General features: G+C 52.3%; 1 protein-coding gene and 1 long non-coding RNA gene across 2 annotated transcripts; both read right to left on the reverse strand.

The window, feature by feature from the left end:
• Window positions 1-1,127: 1,127 nt before the first annotated feature.
• On the reverse strand, window positions 1,128-3,146 carry Metrn (meteorin, glial cell differentiation regulator). Its single transcript, NM_001009962.1, is given in 4 exon segments — window positions 1,128-1,483; window positions 1,566-1,625; window positions 2,425-2,825; window positions 3,040-3,146. Coding segments are annotated over 4 exon segments (876 nt in total). The 5' UTR covers window positions 3,138-3,146; the 3' UTR covers window positions 1,128-1,166.
• Window positions 3,147-7,272: 4,126 nt separating this feature from the next.
• Window positions 7,273-13,690, reverse strand: LOC148002790 (uncharacterized). The gene is made up of 4 exons (XR_015631488.1): window positions 13,326-13,690; window positions 12,842-12,954; window positions 12,028-12,104; window positions 7,273-7,787 (listed from the first exon to the last, which is right to left on the reverse strand). It is a non-coding gene; the product is annotated as an uncharacterized LOC148002790 (long non-coding RNA).
• Between the last annotated feature and the right edge of the window lie 128 nt (window positions 13,691-13,818).

Here is a 13,818-nt window from a genome sequence, read left to right on the forward strand (position 1 = left end):
TCAGGAGTGACCTCTTACCCTCATCACCCCTCCCTCTCCAGAAGCAGTTTACATAAACGGAGCATGCTCTGTGTCCACCCTCAGAATACACACAGGTGTGATTTAAGTCCTCTGACTATAAATATTCCAAAGTGGTCATCCCAGGACCTATGTAGGGCGTGGCACCACCAGCTACCTTCCTTGGCAGTCTGGGGCAAGGAACCTTATGTCTGCTCCCTGGACAGCCTTATCACTCTCCCAGTCTGAATGAAAAGTCTGTTGGGACTGATGATGCACCGATGGAAAGCCTCAAAGGAGGTCACGCATTTCTAGAACTCCACTCCCACTCTGCCCAGCACTCGAGCTGAAGCGGTTTCCCAGGAATCTGATTGATGTCCTAAGAAACCTAGCACACACCTCACTCAAAGGCTTTCGAGCCACAGGCTTTGTCTGTCCTGGATCTCACTAGCCTTTTGCCCAATAGAGGCCCAGGAGGAAGGCAGGGATGGCAACAATGGGACCAGTGGCGGGAAACGGTCCTTAGAGACCCCATTGTCCATTTCTCCCGCCGGAAACGAACAAGCAGATCCTGCAGGGGAGACCCCACACCCTGCAGGCGCTTTGCCATGTCTGGATGCTCAGCACGTCTCAGAGGCCTCCGGACAGAGAGGCCCATTCTTCCCCAAGGGCGGGACCGGGCCAAGCATGACTGTATGGCTCAAGACGACCATGGAAGGGGATGGCACACTGCCAGACTACAGCACCCCTCCCTAAAAGGCCTCGTTCAGAGCTGGAAGTGATGTCTGTCTGCTTGCCCCCCCCCAGGCACCTAAAAAACAACCAATTAGCCCCTCTTCCAAAATATGACACAGTTGCTTTGAACCCCAGCAGCACCCTGGAGAGAGAGGAAAACAAGAGCTCACTGGTCAGCAGGCTAAGAAGGGTCAGAAGGGCAGCAGACTGGAGAGTAGGTAAAGTGAGGCAGGAGCAGAGCTGAGTGAGCCTGCCTGTCACAGAAGACCATGTCTACAGTGGCTGGTGTGATCCAGGTTATTTAGTATTCTACCACCTCACTGTGGGTACCAGGATGCCATCTGAGCCACACCCTTCCCACCCACCCTCCTATCACCCCTCCCCAACACCCCATCCCCAGAGGAAGATCCATCCAGGGCTTGCTCCCAGGTCTCTCAGTCCAGTGCCACCTCACATGGGTTGAGGTGGGCCGCGAGAGCAGCTGAATAGACACGGCTGAACTCTTGGAAGCGGGGAGCGCAGCCCAGCCAAGCTTCACCAAATCGGCTCCAGCCCATGAAGAGGAAGGAGCCTGGGCCAGGACGCACACCACAGCGCAACAAGGTACGAACGGAGGCCTGGCCCCGGCCCTCCGAGCTCCCTTCCTGGAACAGTGGCAGTGTCTGGCGGATGACACGAGTGGCCACCACAGTGATGACTGATTCTTGCAGCTCCATGTCATGGACGACCCCATGGATGGTCCCATGGATCACTACGAAGAGACATGGTGGCCAGTGGTGGGCACGTGGGAATGTGGGGCAGACCCTAAGCTCTCCCAAGACGGAAACACTCACCAAAGTCACTGGTGCATGCAGTCAGAAGGAGCTCGGCATCACTGCAGGGCCTGCAGGCACCTAGCATGCAAGGCAGGTCATCAGGCAGGCCTGTGATCTCTCAGCACAAGCCCACAGCTCCCCACAGTAGGAGAAGGTACAGGAGCTGTCGACTAAACCCTTCTCCCAGCATCACACTGCCTGAAGACTACTCATGGGCCCCTCAGTGCCTCGGACACATTCCTGCACACCCATCTCAGAAACTCAGACCAACACTGGGGAACTTTCTGTAACCTCCCAGAGCTGCCTCCCAGGTCCAGCCAGGGATATTCTAGTGGACTCTGCTTCTGGGGTCTCTGTCTATGGCAGAGCAGTCAGAGAGCCATTCCCTGCAGGGTCAGGAGACAAGTTCCAGAAGAGCAAAGCACTGGGCCTGGTGCCCTGCCGGGAGGCAGGGCAGGCAGTCTCCATGGTGACGAAGAGGCACACTGGACTTTTGTTGGTTGGGCTAGGGGGAGGGGAAGGAGGTCACCACAAGGCCAGGGAGCCCTGGACAGCCTCGGCCATAGGCTTTGATTCTGCCCCAGCCCAACCCTTCCCCCCAACCCTTCAGAAACCAGAGACCCAAGGCTGGCCTCTCTGGCATCTGCCCCCTCCCGCTCTTTTCCTAAACCGAACCTTGAAGAGGAGGAGAGAAAGGAGGGAGAACTCTCAACTCACCTCCCTATGACCTGGAAGCCACTGTGTTCTCCACCAGAGTAGCCTCCGTCAAGCTACAGGGCTTTCGGTGCAGTGGGGAGGCAAGGCCCATTCGGATCAGGCCAGTGTAGAGGGCCAGTTTCTGACACCCAGCTCCGCCCCAGCCAGTCTAGTCACTCACCATCCACACCAAAACCTTGGGCCTGGGGAGACATTTCTGCACGTTGGTCCTCGTGCAGTTCAAATTGGAAGGCAGCAACTCTGCGGCTGATGTCCCGGTGTGGCGTGGCCTGCAGGAAAAGGGCTCGGCGCTCGCGAGGACCCCAGCGCATGCAGCGGCCCCCAGCCAGGCCTTGGCCCTCGGCCAGTAGCAACTCTAGGTTGCCGGCCATCCGTTCAGCGAAGACCTGGGCACCAGCGAAGGGCCGTGTTGGGCGCAGACAGACGATGCTGGGCCGCGTGCCCGGATCAGAGCCGCCTAGAGTCAGGCGCAGCGCCCCAGCTGGATACAGCCACTCGATAGCACCCTCAGTACAATCCAGGGTCAGCTGCCCCACGCTGCCAGGTTCCTGGGTCAAACCGCTGGGGACAGGACGGTGGTTCTCAGGTGGGTGGCCCTCATTTCCCTAGCCCGCTCAACCCTTTTCCCGCGGCCACCAACACCTGCGTCCACCCTCTGGAACAGGACATTGAGGTCTGCGCTTCCTCAGTTCCAAGTGGGAGGGAGCCCTCCAACCCAAGATTTCAATTTAAAACACAAATAACAAAAATCCTCCCCAAAATCTCTCCTGGGTACCTGCCCCTCCAGCTGCAGCGGTCCTCGGAGTAGCCAGCTCGAGCGGACGCAGCCAAGAGGCCGCAGCACAGCGCGCAGAGAAGCGCCGCTACCAGCATGGTTAGGGGACGCGCCGGGGCCTCGGGCTGCTGCCCCGGGAGGGTCGGGGCCGCAGCGCGAGCAGCCCGCAGAGCGGCTGCCCGGCCCGGCGCGTCCCCACAACCGGGGACCCCTCAGCGCAGCCCCTCTGAGCTCCGGAGCTAGGGGGCGGGGCCTTTGCTCTCGGACCAATCGCCACAAGCTGCAGAACTTTCCTCCAATTGCAGCACCCTCATGGGCGTGGGTCGGGCTCAAGGCGGGAGCCCGGTCCAACGCTGGGTTGGAGTAGAAAGTGCTCGTATTCCCCATTAGGAGATCCCCAGTGACCTGGAACGTTTGGTGGGTTGGTGGGGTTCGCTGTAGACTGGAATCTGGAGGGCTATCCACCTTTCTTGATCTTCAGTGGACCTCAGTGGGCAATGGGACTGTCCCTTTCTGAGAAAGGGAGTGGAGTCTGCAGCCAACATCTGAACACTGGTACCTGCTGCTAGTACTCTAGGGAAGAGAGGTTAAAACCCTTGTCTGTGTTCCTGCATCTCATAAGGGAGGGTACAGAGGGCCTGAGGCATGAGGCTAAGCAGAACTTTGGGTTTGAGGAAAAGAAAGAACACTGGCTAGCTCTGGAAGGAGCAGCATGGGAGTGTGGGCCTCCTTCAGTCACCATACTTTCTCAGACCTACCTACACACTTCTTCAAATGTTAAGTGAATACTATGAAAAAAATGAGGCATTCTGGAGGACCCCACCCGGGGACCCTCCTGACTGGAAAGAAAGCCTGAAAGTATTTGCCGGCGCCATAGTGTAGGCCGTCCCTACAGAGTCGGGATGAACTGAAAGACATCCCAGGAGGCCTGAGGATGTGGCTAGGTTATAGAGCACCTACCCCTGGCTTCGATCTTCAAAATAATGTTAAATTGAGAATGTAGTGGGTCTTGCCTGTAATCCCGGCAGACAGGAAGTAAAGGAAGGAGCCCAGGTGCTTAAGGTCATCCTGTGTGGTCTACATGAGAACCTCTTCAAATAACACTAGAGCCACTCTGAAATCCCCCAAAAGGGAAGAGCTTGTCCTTTGGATCTGACTGAAGGGAGATTGGAGGAGACTGAAAATAGAAGAGGCTCGGCGAGTTCCTGAGGATCTCTCTTCCAGCCTCAGGGCTCTATCTCTGGATCCTCCAGGTTCTGTTTGAAATCCTTCCGGGTGGCCTGGACCTGGACTCAGGGACGGATGAGACCCAGTGGTCTCAGTGGGAGGGAGCAGTTGGTCCTGCTGGCAGCCTAAGGAAGAACTTTAAAACACTGATTACCTTCTCCTTGACTCTGGGGCCCTCCCTCTCAGACCAAAGAGAAGGCTCAGCTGCTTCCTTGCCCCCGACCAGGGAGTCAAACCAAGATGACTAGTCAAAAGGTAAAAGTGCCCAGAGCTTTCTCGATGGGTCGGTAAACATTCTGGTGTGACTGTACTTGTAAGAAACATTAAATAGGGGCTGGAGAGATGGCTCAGTGGTTAAGAGCACTGACTGCTCTTCCAGTGGTCCTGAGTTCAAATCCCAGCAACCACGTGGTGGCTCACATCCATCTATAGTCCTCTATAGCAGTTATATCCTCTTTTTTTCTTTTCTTTTTTTTTTCCAGAGCTGAGGACCGAACCCAGGGCCTTGTGCTTGCTAGGCAAGCACTCTATCACTGAGCTAAATCCCCAACTCCCAAGGCAGTTATATCCTAACTTTGGCAATTTAGCAAAACCCTGTCTCAAAAAACAAACAGGGGGCTGGAGAGATGGCTCAGAGGTTAAGAGCACCCGACTACTCTTCCAGAGGTCCTGAGTTCAATTCCCAGCAACCACATGGTGGCTCACAACCATCTGTAAAGAAATCTGATGCCCTCCTCTGGTGTGTCTGAAGACAGCTACAGTGTACTTATATATAATAAATTAATAAATCTTAAAAAAATTAAAACAAAAGGATCTTTTTATCAAATAGTATAGAAGTGTGGAATTGTATAAAAACAAGGAATTCAAATCGTTTTTATCTTCCCAGCTTGTTAGACTTGTATGCAAATGTTTTAATCCACCCCATACCAAACACAAAGGCCCTACTATATTCTTGGATTAAAATGGTTTTAACTTTTACCCCTTCATTTTCTTTTTCTTTTCTTTCTTTTTTTTTTTGATGATTTATGCAAGTTTCTTTCTTTCTCTCTTTCTTTCTTTCTCTCTCTCTCTCTTTCTTTCTTTCTTTCTTTCTTTTTTCGGAATGGGGACTTAACCCCAGGGCCTTGCGCTTGCTAGGCAAGCACTCTACCACTGAGCTAAATCCCCAACCCCTTGAAGATTTATTTATTTATGTGCGTACACTGTAGCTGTCCTCAGACACACCAGAAGAGGGCATCAGATCCCATTACAGATGGTTGTGAGCCACCATGTGGTTGCTGGAAACGGAAAACAAAGCAGCAGGAGAAATGGCTCAGCACTTAAGAGAACATGGGCCTCTGGTAACAGACTTGAGTTCAGTTCCCACCGCCTTCATCAGGTGGTTCACAACCACCTGTCATTTCAGACCAGAAGATCTATCCTTCGTCAGGCCTCCAGGGGGCACCCACACATGTATGGCACACACACACACACACACACACACTCAAATAAAATTAAGAGATCAACTGAGATGGTGCAGCGCTTGAGAGGCAGAGGCAGGTGGATTTCTGTGAGTTTAGGTCAGATTGGTATCTTTGCAGAGAGTCCCAGTCCTTCTAGTTACATGGTGAGACCTTGTATCAGAATAAGTAAAATTTTTTTTTTTTGGTTCTTTTTTTCGGAGCTGGGGACGGAACCCAGGGCCTTGCGCTTCCTAGGCAAGCGCTCTACCACTGAGCTAAATCCCCAACCCCAGAATAAGTAAATTTTAAGCATAATGGCACATGGCTTCAATCCCAGGGTTTGGGAGGCAGAGAGAAGCAGATTTCTGTGAATTCAAAGCCAGCCTGGACTACATAGTGAGTTCCAGGACAGCCAGGACTATTTAGAGAACCTGTCTCAAACAAACAAAATAATAGTGGTGCACACTTTTAATCCCAGCACTCAGGCAGAGGCAGGCAGATCTCTGTAAATTTGAGGCCAACCTGGTCTACAGAGTGAGTTCCAAGACAGCCAGGGCTACATATAGAAACTCCATCTCAAAAGATCAAAAAAAAATTTTTTTAATGGAAAGGCATGAAAAAAATAAAAATAGTAAACTCGAGCAGTTCTTACCCCACCCCCTTTTAAATAAGTGTTATCAGTGCTGGGGGGGGGGGTTGCTCTGGTTATAATTTTAAAACTATAAAATAAAACTGGAAAAGGAGAAAAGAAAAGGCATGAAATGCCCAGTGCAAGCGTAGCAGATGCCGCCAAGGCCTGTAGGGAGCACGCAGGACACCTAGAGCAACCAGGAGCACTACTATCCAGGCCTGAGAGGTGCAGACTTTGCTAATTCTCTGGCAGTTTCCCCACAGCAAGCCACTGAGGCAGACAGTAGTCTCCAGGCGCCCTCTAATGGTGATATGAGGCATGCGTCTTAGCAGTAAGAGGTAACTGCTAGCGGTTACTAAGAGGTTACAAAGGGATAGCCTGGTCTGAAAGAAGGGCTCACCTGACCCAAGTCTCTCTATCAGACTTGCCCTTCCCGTCTTCATCTTCCAGCAACATAACAGTGGTTCTGTTCTGTCACCATGGGAGAAGATCTAGACAGATGCCACTTCTTACAGTGGTCAGGGAAAGGGACCCTTGACCATCATTAGTTACCAGAAGTCGGATGCCCGTGAGTATAGATCCCAGAAAGCCATGGCTAGCCTCAGGGTCCAACAGAGCTGGCCTAGGTGCTTACAGCTACCCAGAGGGAAACAATGAGAGCATCCCCAAATCTCAGAGAACCCTTAGCTGTTTATGCTCAGCTTGGGGGCTTCCTCAAATGTCTCAAGATTTGGGGCCCTTACCTTAAGGAATGGGTCTCAGTCAGATGGTGGTGGTGCATCCTTTAATCCCAGCACTCAGGAGGCAGAGGCAGGTGGATATCTGAGAGTTCAAAGCTAGTCTGGTTTACAGAACTGAGTTCCAAAGTGGGGGGGGGGGACAAAAACAAGAAAGAAAGAAAGAAAGAAAGAAAGGAAGGAAGGAAGAAAGAAGTAAAATATCTTTCTTTTATTATTATAATGATAGTAGACAGACAGACAGACAGACAGACAGACAGACAGACAGACATGTGCTCAGGGTCAGGGAAATGCCTCAAAGACAATCTGATGGAAAGAATTCCTCAATTGAATTTTCTCTTCCCACATGTGTTAGGTTGACAACCCAGACTCCCCATCCTAGGGGTTGTCCAGGCTGGAAACCGCACTGAGATCCGTTTCCTGTACTGTCTTCCCCAGGGCCTTGTACCGCACCTCACGGGATGCAGTGAGGACAGCAGAGGCCTCAGTTGTCACTACTCAGGTTCCCCATCTCCAGCCATGCTGTCCCCTGTAACACAGGTCTTTGCAGGTTGAGGACATCGATGATGGCAGATGATGATGTCTGCAGTGTGCTGGGCCCTGAGCAGAGTGGAGGATAAGCAGCCCAAATGTTCAGCCCAAGAGCTGATGGGAGGCATGCGGCTGGCTCCCCCGATGCGCAGGCCATCCAATGGGCGACTTGGGGAAGAGCTACAAGTGAGGAGAGTTGACAGGGATTAGGACCATGGAGATGTGAACAAACAACCACACATATAGATGGGAAGGACGGCAGCGTCAGCTCCCTACTGACCTACGATTGGCAGGGGGTGAGTTTGTGTTTCTCTTTGATCTTGTGAGAAGGAGGGGCAAGTTTCCCACTTGCCCAAGACTCCCCTTCACAGATCTCAAATTCCATTTGAAACCAGATAGGGGCTAGATATAGGTGACTGGAGAATCTTTCTGCGTCCCTTAGCGAGCCTGTGGCACCAGGACCCTTCCAGGGAGGACTGAGTGTGTATGCTGCTGGACGGAGCTGCAAGGTGGGAATAAGAGAGACGGTTTCTATAACGATGGGGGCGGGTACCAGGGGACCAATCAAGTACATCAGTGAGCACTGCCTTCTGTTGCTGTACCCAGCTGGACCTGGGCAGTTTCAGAGTGATTCAGCCATCAGCCCCTTGAACACAGAGACCTCATCCAGGATCTAATCATGGCTGCCAGCTCCCAAGAAGCCTCAGGTTTCCGCCCATCCCCGTGGGATCTAGATGCATCCACCGTCAGCCTGGCACTTCAGGGGGTCAGGCGTTGAGGTTTCTATCTCTGTGTTTTTTCATTTGCCGAGAAGCCCACCCACCCCACCCCCCAACACCTTGCATCTCTTGAGGAGCCCAAAATGCAGCTGCTGATTGATTTGAAGCTGAGCTATAAATAGCCACCGGCTCCAGCCAGGGCCAGGGGAAAATATCCCATTGCTAGGAGACGACCGTTGCCGGGAGACCGCCATCACTAGGCGACTCGTGCTGCTGAGGTGACAGCTGGGCCCTGAGTCATCCTCAGCCTTGACAGGGGGCGGGGCCAGGCCAGAGCAGAGGCCAACAGAGAACCTCAAGGCTCTCACCCCGTCATCCAGGCCGGTCAGACCCACCTGCTTCTCTCCGGTGCTCTTGAGCCTCTGACTCTCAGCAGGAATGGGGTGGGGGGAAAAGGAAAGTGTGGAGGAGTAGGAAGAGGAATGGAAAAGGGCACAGGGTAAGTAAGGAGGGAGAGATAAGAAAAGAAGGTAGAGAGGATCAGGGGCACGAAGTACCTATCTGGCCTCAGGATGACTCGCTTGAAGGGGTCGCTCCCCACTATTACCGTGCTAAAACACTCAAGATATTCCTCCTCACAACCCATCCACATTTCCCAGGAGAGGTTCAGTGAGGGGAACGACCTGGGGAAGACTTGACCCAGCCATGAGTCTCCTGAGCACACCTCTCCACATTAGAGCCTCACAAGGACGTGCCCGAGGACCTCCCCTGGTAAGACTTAGAGAGGATATAGAGCTATCACTCGGCCGGCCTAGCGGTGACCCACGGTGCTCTCTCAGCCCTCTCTTTCTGAGGCAAATGTGCTAGCGGCCCTAGTCTTCATCTTCCCCATTGCCGTAGAGTTGGACCCTAGAGGCCTGCATGGCAGACAGTCCTCTCTGCTCTGACAAGGTAAGGGTGAGGAAGCTAAGAATAGGCTTAGATGAGGGGTGTCTCAAGAGAGGGGTGCTCCAGGTAAAGGTGTTGCAGGTAATGAGCACTCCCATTGAGGGTGCTCCGGGTGAAGGGTTCTCCGGTTAAGTTGTGTTTCAGTCCGGTAAAGGACATTTCGAACGAGGGGTCCTCCAGGTGAAGATGCTTCTTCACCCGAGAGTGTTCCAGACGTGGACACCCCAGGTGAGGGCTGCTCCAGTTCATTGTTTTGGTTCAAAGGTGACCCAAGTGAAGAAGTTTCAAGCGAGGGGGCCTCCAGATGAGGGTGCTCCAAGCGAGAGTGCTTCACTTGAGGGGTGCTCCACTGAGAGACGCTCCACGTGCCCGTAGGAACAAAGTTCATAGATGCTCCCATATCAATCTCTGGAGACTAACCCAGGAAGAGAGCATCCTGGTTGAACTGGCCCTACATGCTACCCCATATTCGGTGGAGGAGACGAAAGTCCCCTGTGCCGCCAGTTGGACATTGTCTGACACAGTTCTCTCAGCATGGAAGATGCTCTCAAAGCCAGCTTCCCTATCCCCATGACCACGTGTGTGTGTGTGTGTGTGAACCTCCCCTGTGCTCCACTAAGTGCCCAGGAAACCCCACCCAGCCCTCTAAGTGTGTGTCAGCCAAGAGCTCTTAGTGACTGTGCCATCCGAGAGCCAGTAGGCCCAGGCTGAGAAGAGGGGTTCTTGGTGTTTGGAGAAGACATGGAAATAAAAGTTTCTGGGGAGGATTTAGAGTCTGAGAGTCAAATAGATTCATTCAGGGGCAGGCGACAAGAGGCCATGCCGGGTGAAGTGCCAGGTGAGAGAGTTGCTCACTGCACATGAGGGGTGTGGTACCTTTCCTGGCATAGAGCCCGAGGAACAAGGGTCTTACAGACCACAGCTGAGGAGATGGCTGCCTGAGAGAGATGGGCCATTAATGCATGCCACTGACTCCTGGGGTCCCTGAGGAGAAGAGGTGCAGGGGGACCAGGAGAGATCAGTAAGTAGGAAGTTTCTGGTGATATGAAACAGGTGTCTGCTCTGAGGAGGATGACAGAGGCGGAGGGACGAGACAGGAAGGACCCCCCAGATGAGTGCTCAATAACATGCTAAGAGTCCTCAGGGGTACGTTCTCAAAAAAACAGGGCTGGGGTTGGGGATTTAGCTCAGTGGTAGAGCGCTTGCCTAGAAAGCGCAAGGCCCTGGGTTCGGTCCCCAGCTCCGAAAAAAAGAACCAAAAAAAAACAAAAAAAAACAAAAAACAAAAAACAAAAAACAAAAACAAAAAACAAAAAACAAAAAAAACAAAAAACAAAAAACAAAAAACAAAAAAAAAACAGGGCCACCGTGTGCCTAGGCCTTCCTTACACTCACCTTCATACTTGAGTGTGTTCATCCTATATACCCCAGACAAGGCACATATGCCCATGTAGTGATTCCCCTGTAGGATTTACAGCAGGCAGGAGAAACCAATCAGAATGAGTAAGAATGAAACGGCTCAGACTGATCTGACTGTAATTGGCGCTGGATCGAAGCTTCTGCTTTAGGCATTTTACTTTAGGCATATTTAAGCACAGCACACTTTTTTTGGGGGGGAGGGGAGTATTCAGATAGCAATTAGTTCAGTCCCACGTGCACAACAATCTAAGACATGCTCACGCAGAGATTCTTTACAATGTACATCTCGCTTCTTTCACAAGAATGGGTACTGTTGGGACTGCAGAGATGGCTCAGTGGTTAAGAGAACTGACTGCTCTTCCAGGGGTCCTGAGTTCAATTCCCAGCAACTACACCGTGGCTCACAACCATCCGTAAAGGCATCCGATGCCCTCTTCTGGTGTGTCTGACGACAGTGTACTCATATACATTAAACAAACAAACAAACAAACAAACAAACAAATAAATAAATAAATAAATAAGAAAAAAAGAATGGGTACTGTTGACTCAGGCTTAGTGCCCAAGACCTAGGGTCTAGGGAGCCTGACTGAGATAAACATAACCCAGTGGGTGTCAGGATTGATCTGGTCCTAAGATAACACAGAAGCCATTTAGGTTATTGTAAAACACAAGTGACATCACTCATAATAATGTGTTCTGTGGCCTAAAAGTGTGGTTGTAAGGGGAAAGGGTCTGAGATGAGTCAATTCTGGGAGATGCAGACAGAGCCTGTCTGATGAGGACTACCAGGCTGTCAAATGGTTAGGAAGAGCAGCTGTGTACCTCATTCCACTGAGTGGTGAGCTGGGTGTTTAATTTTTCCTGGTTTCTCCAGAGGTTACTTGTGTGTGCGGAGGCTTTTTGTCCTCCACAATTGCCACCCAGCACCCTCTCTCCAAGGACCCATGCTACCCCACACAGCACCCTCTACCCAAGAACCCATGCTACCCCACACAGCACCCTCTACCCAAGGACCCATGCTACCCCACACAGCACCTTCTACCCAAGGACCCATGCTACCCCACACAGCACCCTCTCTCCAAGGACCCATGTTAACCCACACAGCACCTCTATCCAAGGACCCATGCTACCACATCCCCACTCCATTGGACACCTGTCCAAGGACAATAGAGAAGTCGGAAGGACACAGTCTGGTTGCTCATGTCTGCCCCATGCCGCTCCACCATCCATATCCAGGCAAGACGGTGACACTCTAGTTCCAGCCACACACGTGCTTGTCCCAATCCTGACTATGGCTAGCTGGACTCAAGGCCCCTACTGTAAGAACGACTCACCCTGTTAAAGACAGCCAGGGCCTTGGAGAGAGATCCATTGGCAAAGTGTTTTTCTTGCAAGCACAGGGTCCTGAGTTCTGTCCCCAAAGTCCATTTAAAAATTAAAAAAAAAATTAAAACTGAACTCTGTGGCATGTGGCTGTAACATCAGTATTGGGAGGGTCAGCACAGGTATATCCTTGGGGCTCAGTAACCAGCCAGCTCAGCCTACACGGTCAGTTCCAAACCAATGAGAGAACACACACAATAGGGGGAAAAAAGAAAAGAAAAAAGAAAGAGAAAAAGAAAATGGGGGTGGGGTGGGGGCATGGGGTGAGAGGCTAGGGGATAGTTCTGTGGGTAAAGTGCCTGCCTGAGGACTGAGGGGCAGGACATTGGGATCCTGAGGACCAGTTGGCCAGTCTAATATAAATGTCCCAAAAAAGAAAAAAAGAGAAGAAAAATCGGGGTAAAGAATGGTAGAAGAGGGCTGGAGAGATGGCTCAGTGTTTAAGAGCATTGACTGCTCTTCCAGAGGTTCTGAGTTCAAATCCCAGCAACCACATAGTGGCTCACAGCCATCTGTAATGAGATCTGCTGCCCTCTTCTGGTGTGTCTGAAGACAGCTACACTGTACTCACAAAAAAATAAATAAATAATGTTTTCTTAAAGTGGTAGAAGAGGATTCTAATATCAGCCTCTCACCCTCATGTGTGCATGCACACCCGCGCGCGTATACACACACACACACACACACACACACACACACACACACACACACACACCAGATAGGATCCAGCTTACTTCCCTTTCTTATTGCCCCCCTAGGACTCACATCATTCCCAGAAGACCCTGCTTCTCAACACCAGTTGGTCTCATCTGAAGACACTCCACCCTGTAGCTCCTCCCTTCCAAGACGATGCTCTGCTGTCCCAACATCTGTTGTTTCTACTCCCAAGAGAGATCCAAGATTGGGGTCCCATTAGCCTGCTGGGAGGCCTGGCTCTCCAGCAGCCTTTAATGGGTCCTTTACACAAACCACCCGCCCTGGGCCATACAGGCTGCCACTACCTGACCTGTACTTCATCCCAGAGGGAACCTGTAGAACTCCTGGGATCTTTGCTCGCCCCTTCTTAAACCATTCCTACTCAGTGCTATGGGGAGGGAGGGGGCGTCTCAGATTGCTTGTGACATTGTCAGAAGTAACCCCTCCCCACTATCTCCACTGTCTTGTGTTTTCATTGACGCTCGTTTTAGTCACTTGCTTGCAAGTGTGTGATTATGTCACCCCGAACGGGGGATTCTTCAGCCTGACTCACAACAGGAATGGAAGGGATATGAGATCCTAGAGGCTTCTCCTGCACCATGCGGAAGGGGTGTGTGTGGAGGTGCGACGATGTCGATGTCTCCACTCGGCCTCCCTTTCCTCGCCCTCACAGGTGGCAATCCAAGCAAGGGCACATAAGGCCAGTTGCATCTGCGCGGGATCCGGAACCCCACTGCCAACTGCTCACACCAAGGACCCCAATTCTCCTCAGCTGGCAGGATTCTGAGTCGCCACTACTTCGTGCAGACGGGCCACTCGAATTGCTCTTCGGCCGCGCGCCCTGTCCTCCCGGACGCGCGGCCTACGGGGTTTGTTATTGTGCGAACACCGGCCGCTGAGCGGGTGCTGGCGCCTGGCGCGTGCCCGTCGGTACCGCACCGGGAGCGCGCGGCGCGGAGCGGGGCGGGGCTGGAGATTCTCGACACCTCAGCCTGGCTCTAGAACCGGGATTGGTCCGGACGCCGGGAGCGCGCGAGGGCGCGGCT

The sequence above is a fragment of the Rattus norvegicus genome, chromosome 10 (genome assembly GCF_021556685.1).
Source record: "Rattus norvegicus strain SHRSP/BbbUtx chromosome 10, alternate assembly SHRSP_T2T, whole genome shotgun sequence".
Taxonomy (NCBI): Eukaryota; Metazoa; Chordata; class Mammalia; order Rodentia; family Muridae; genus Rattus; species Rattus norvegicus.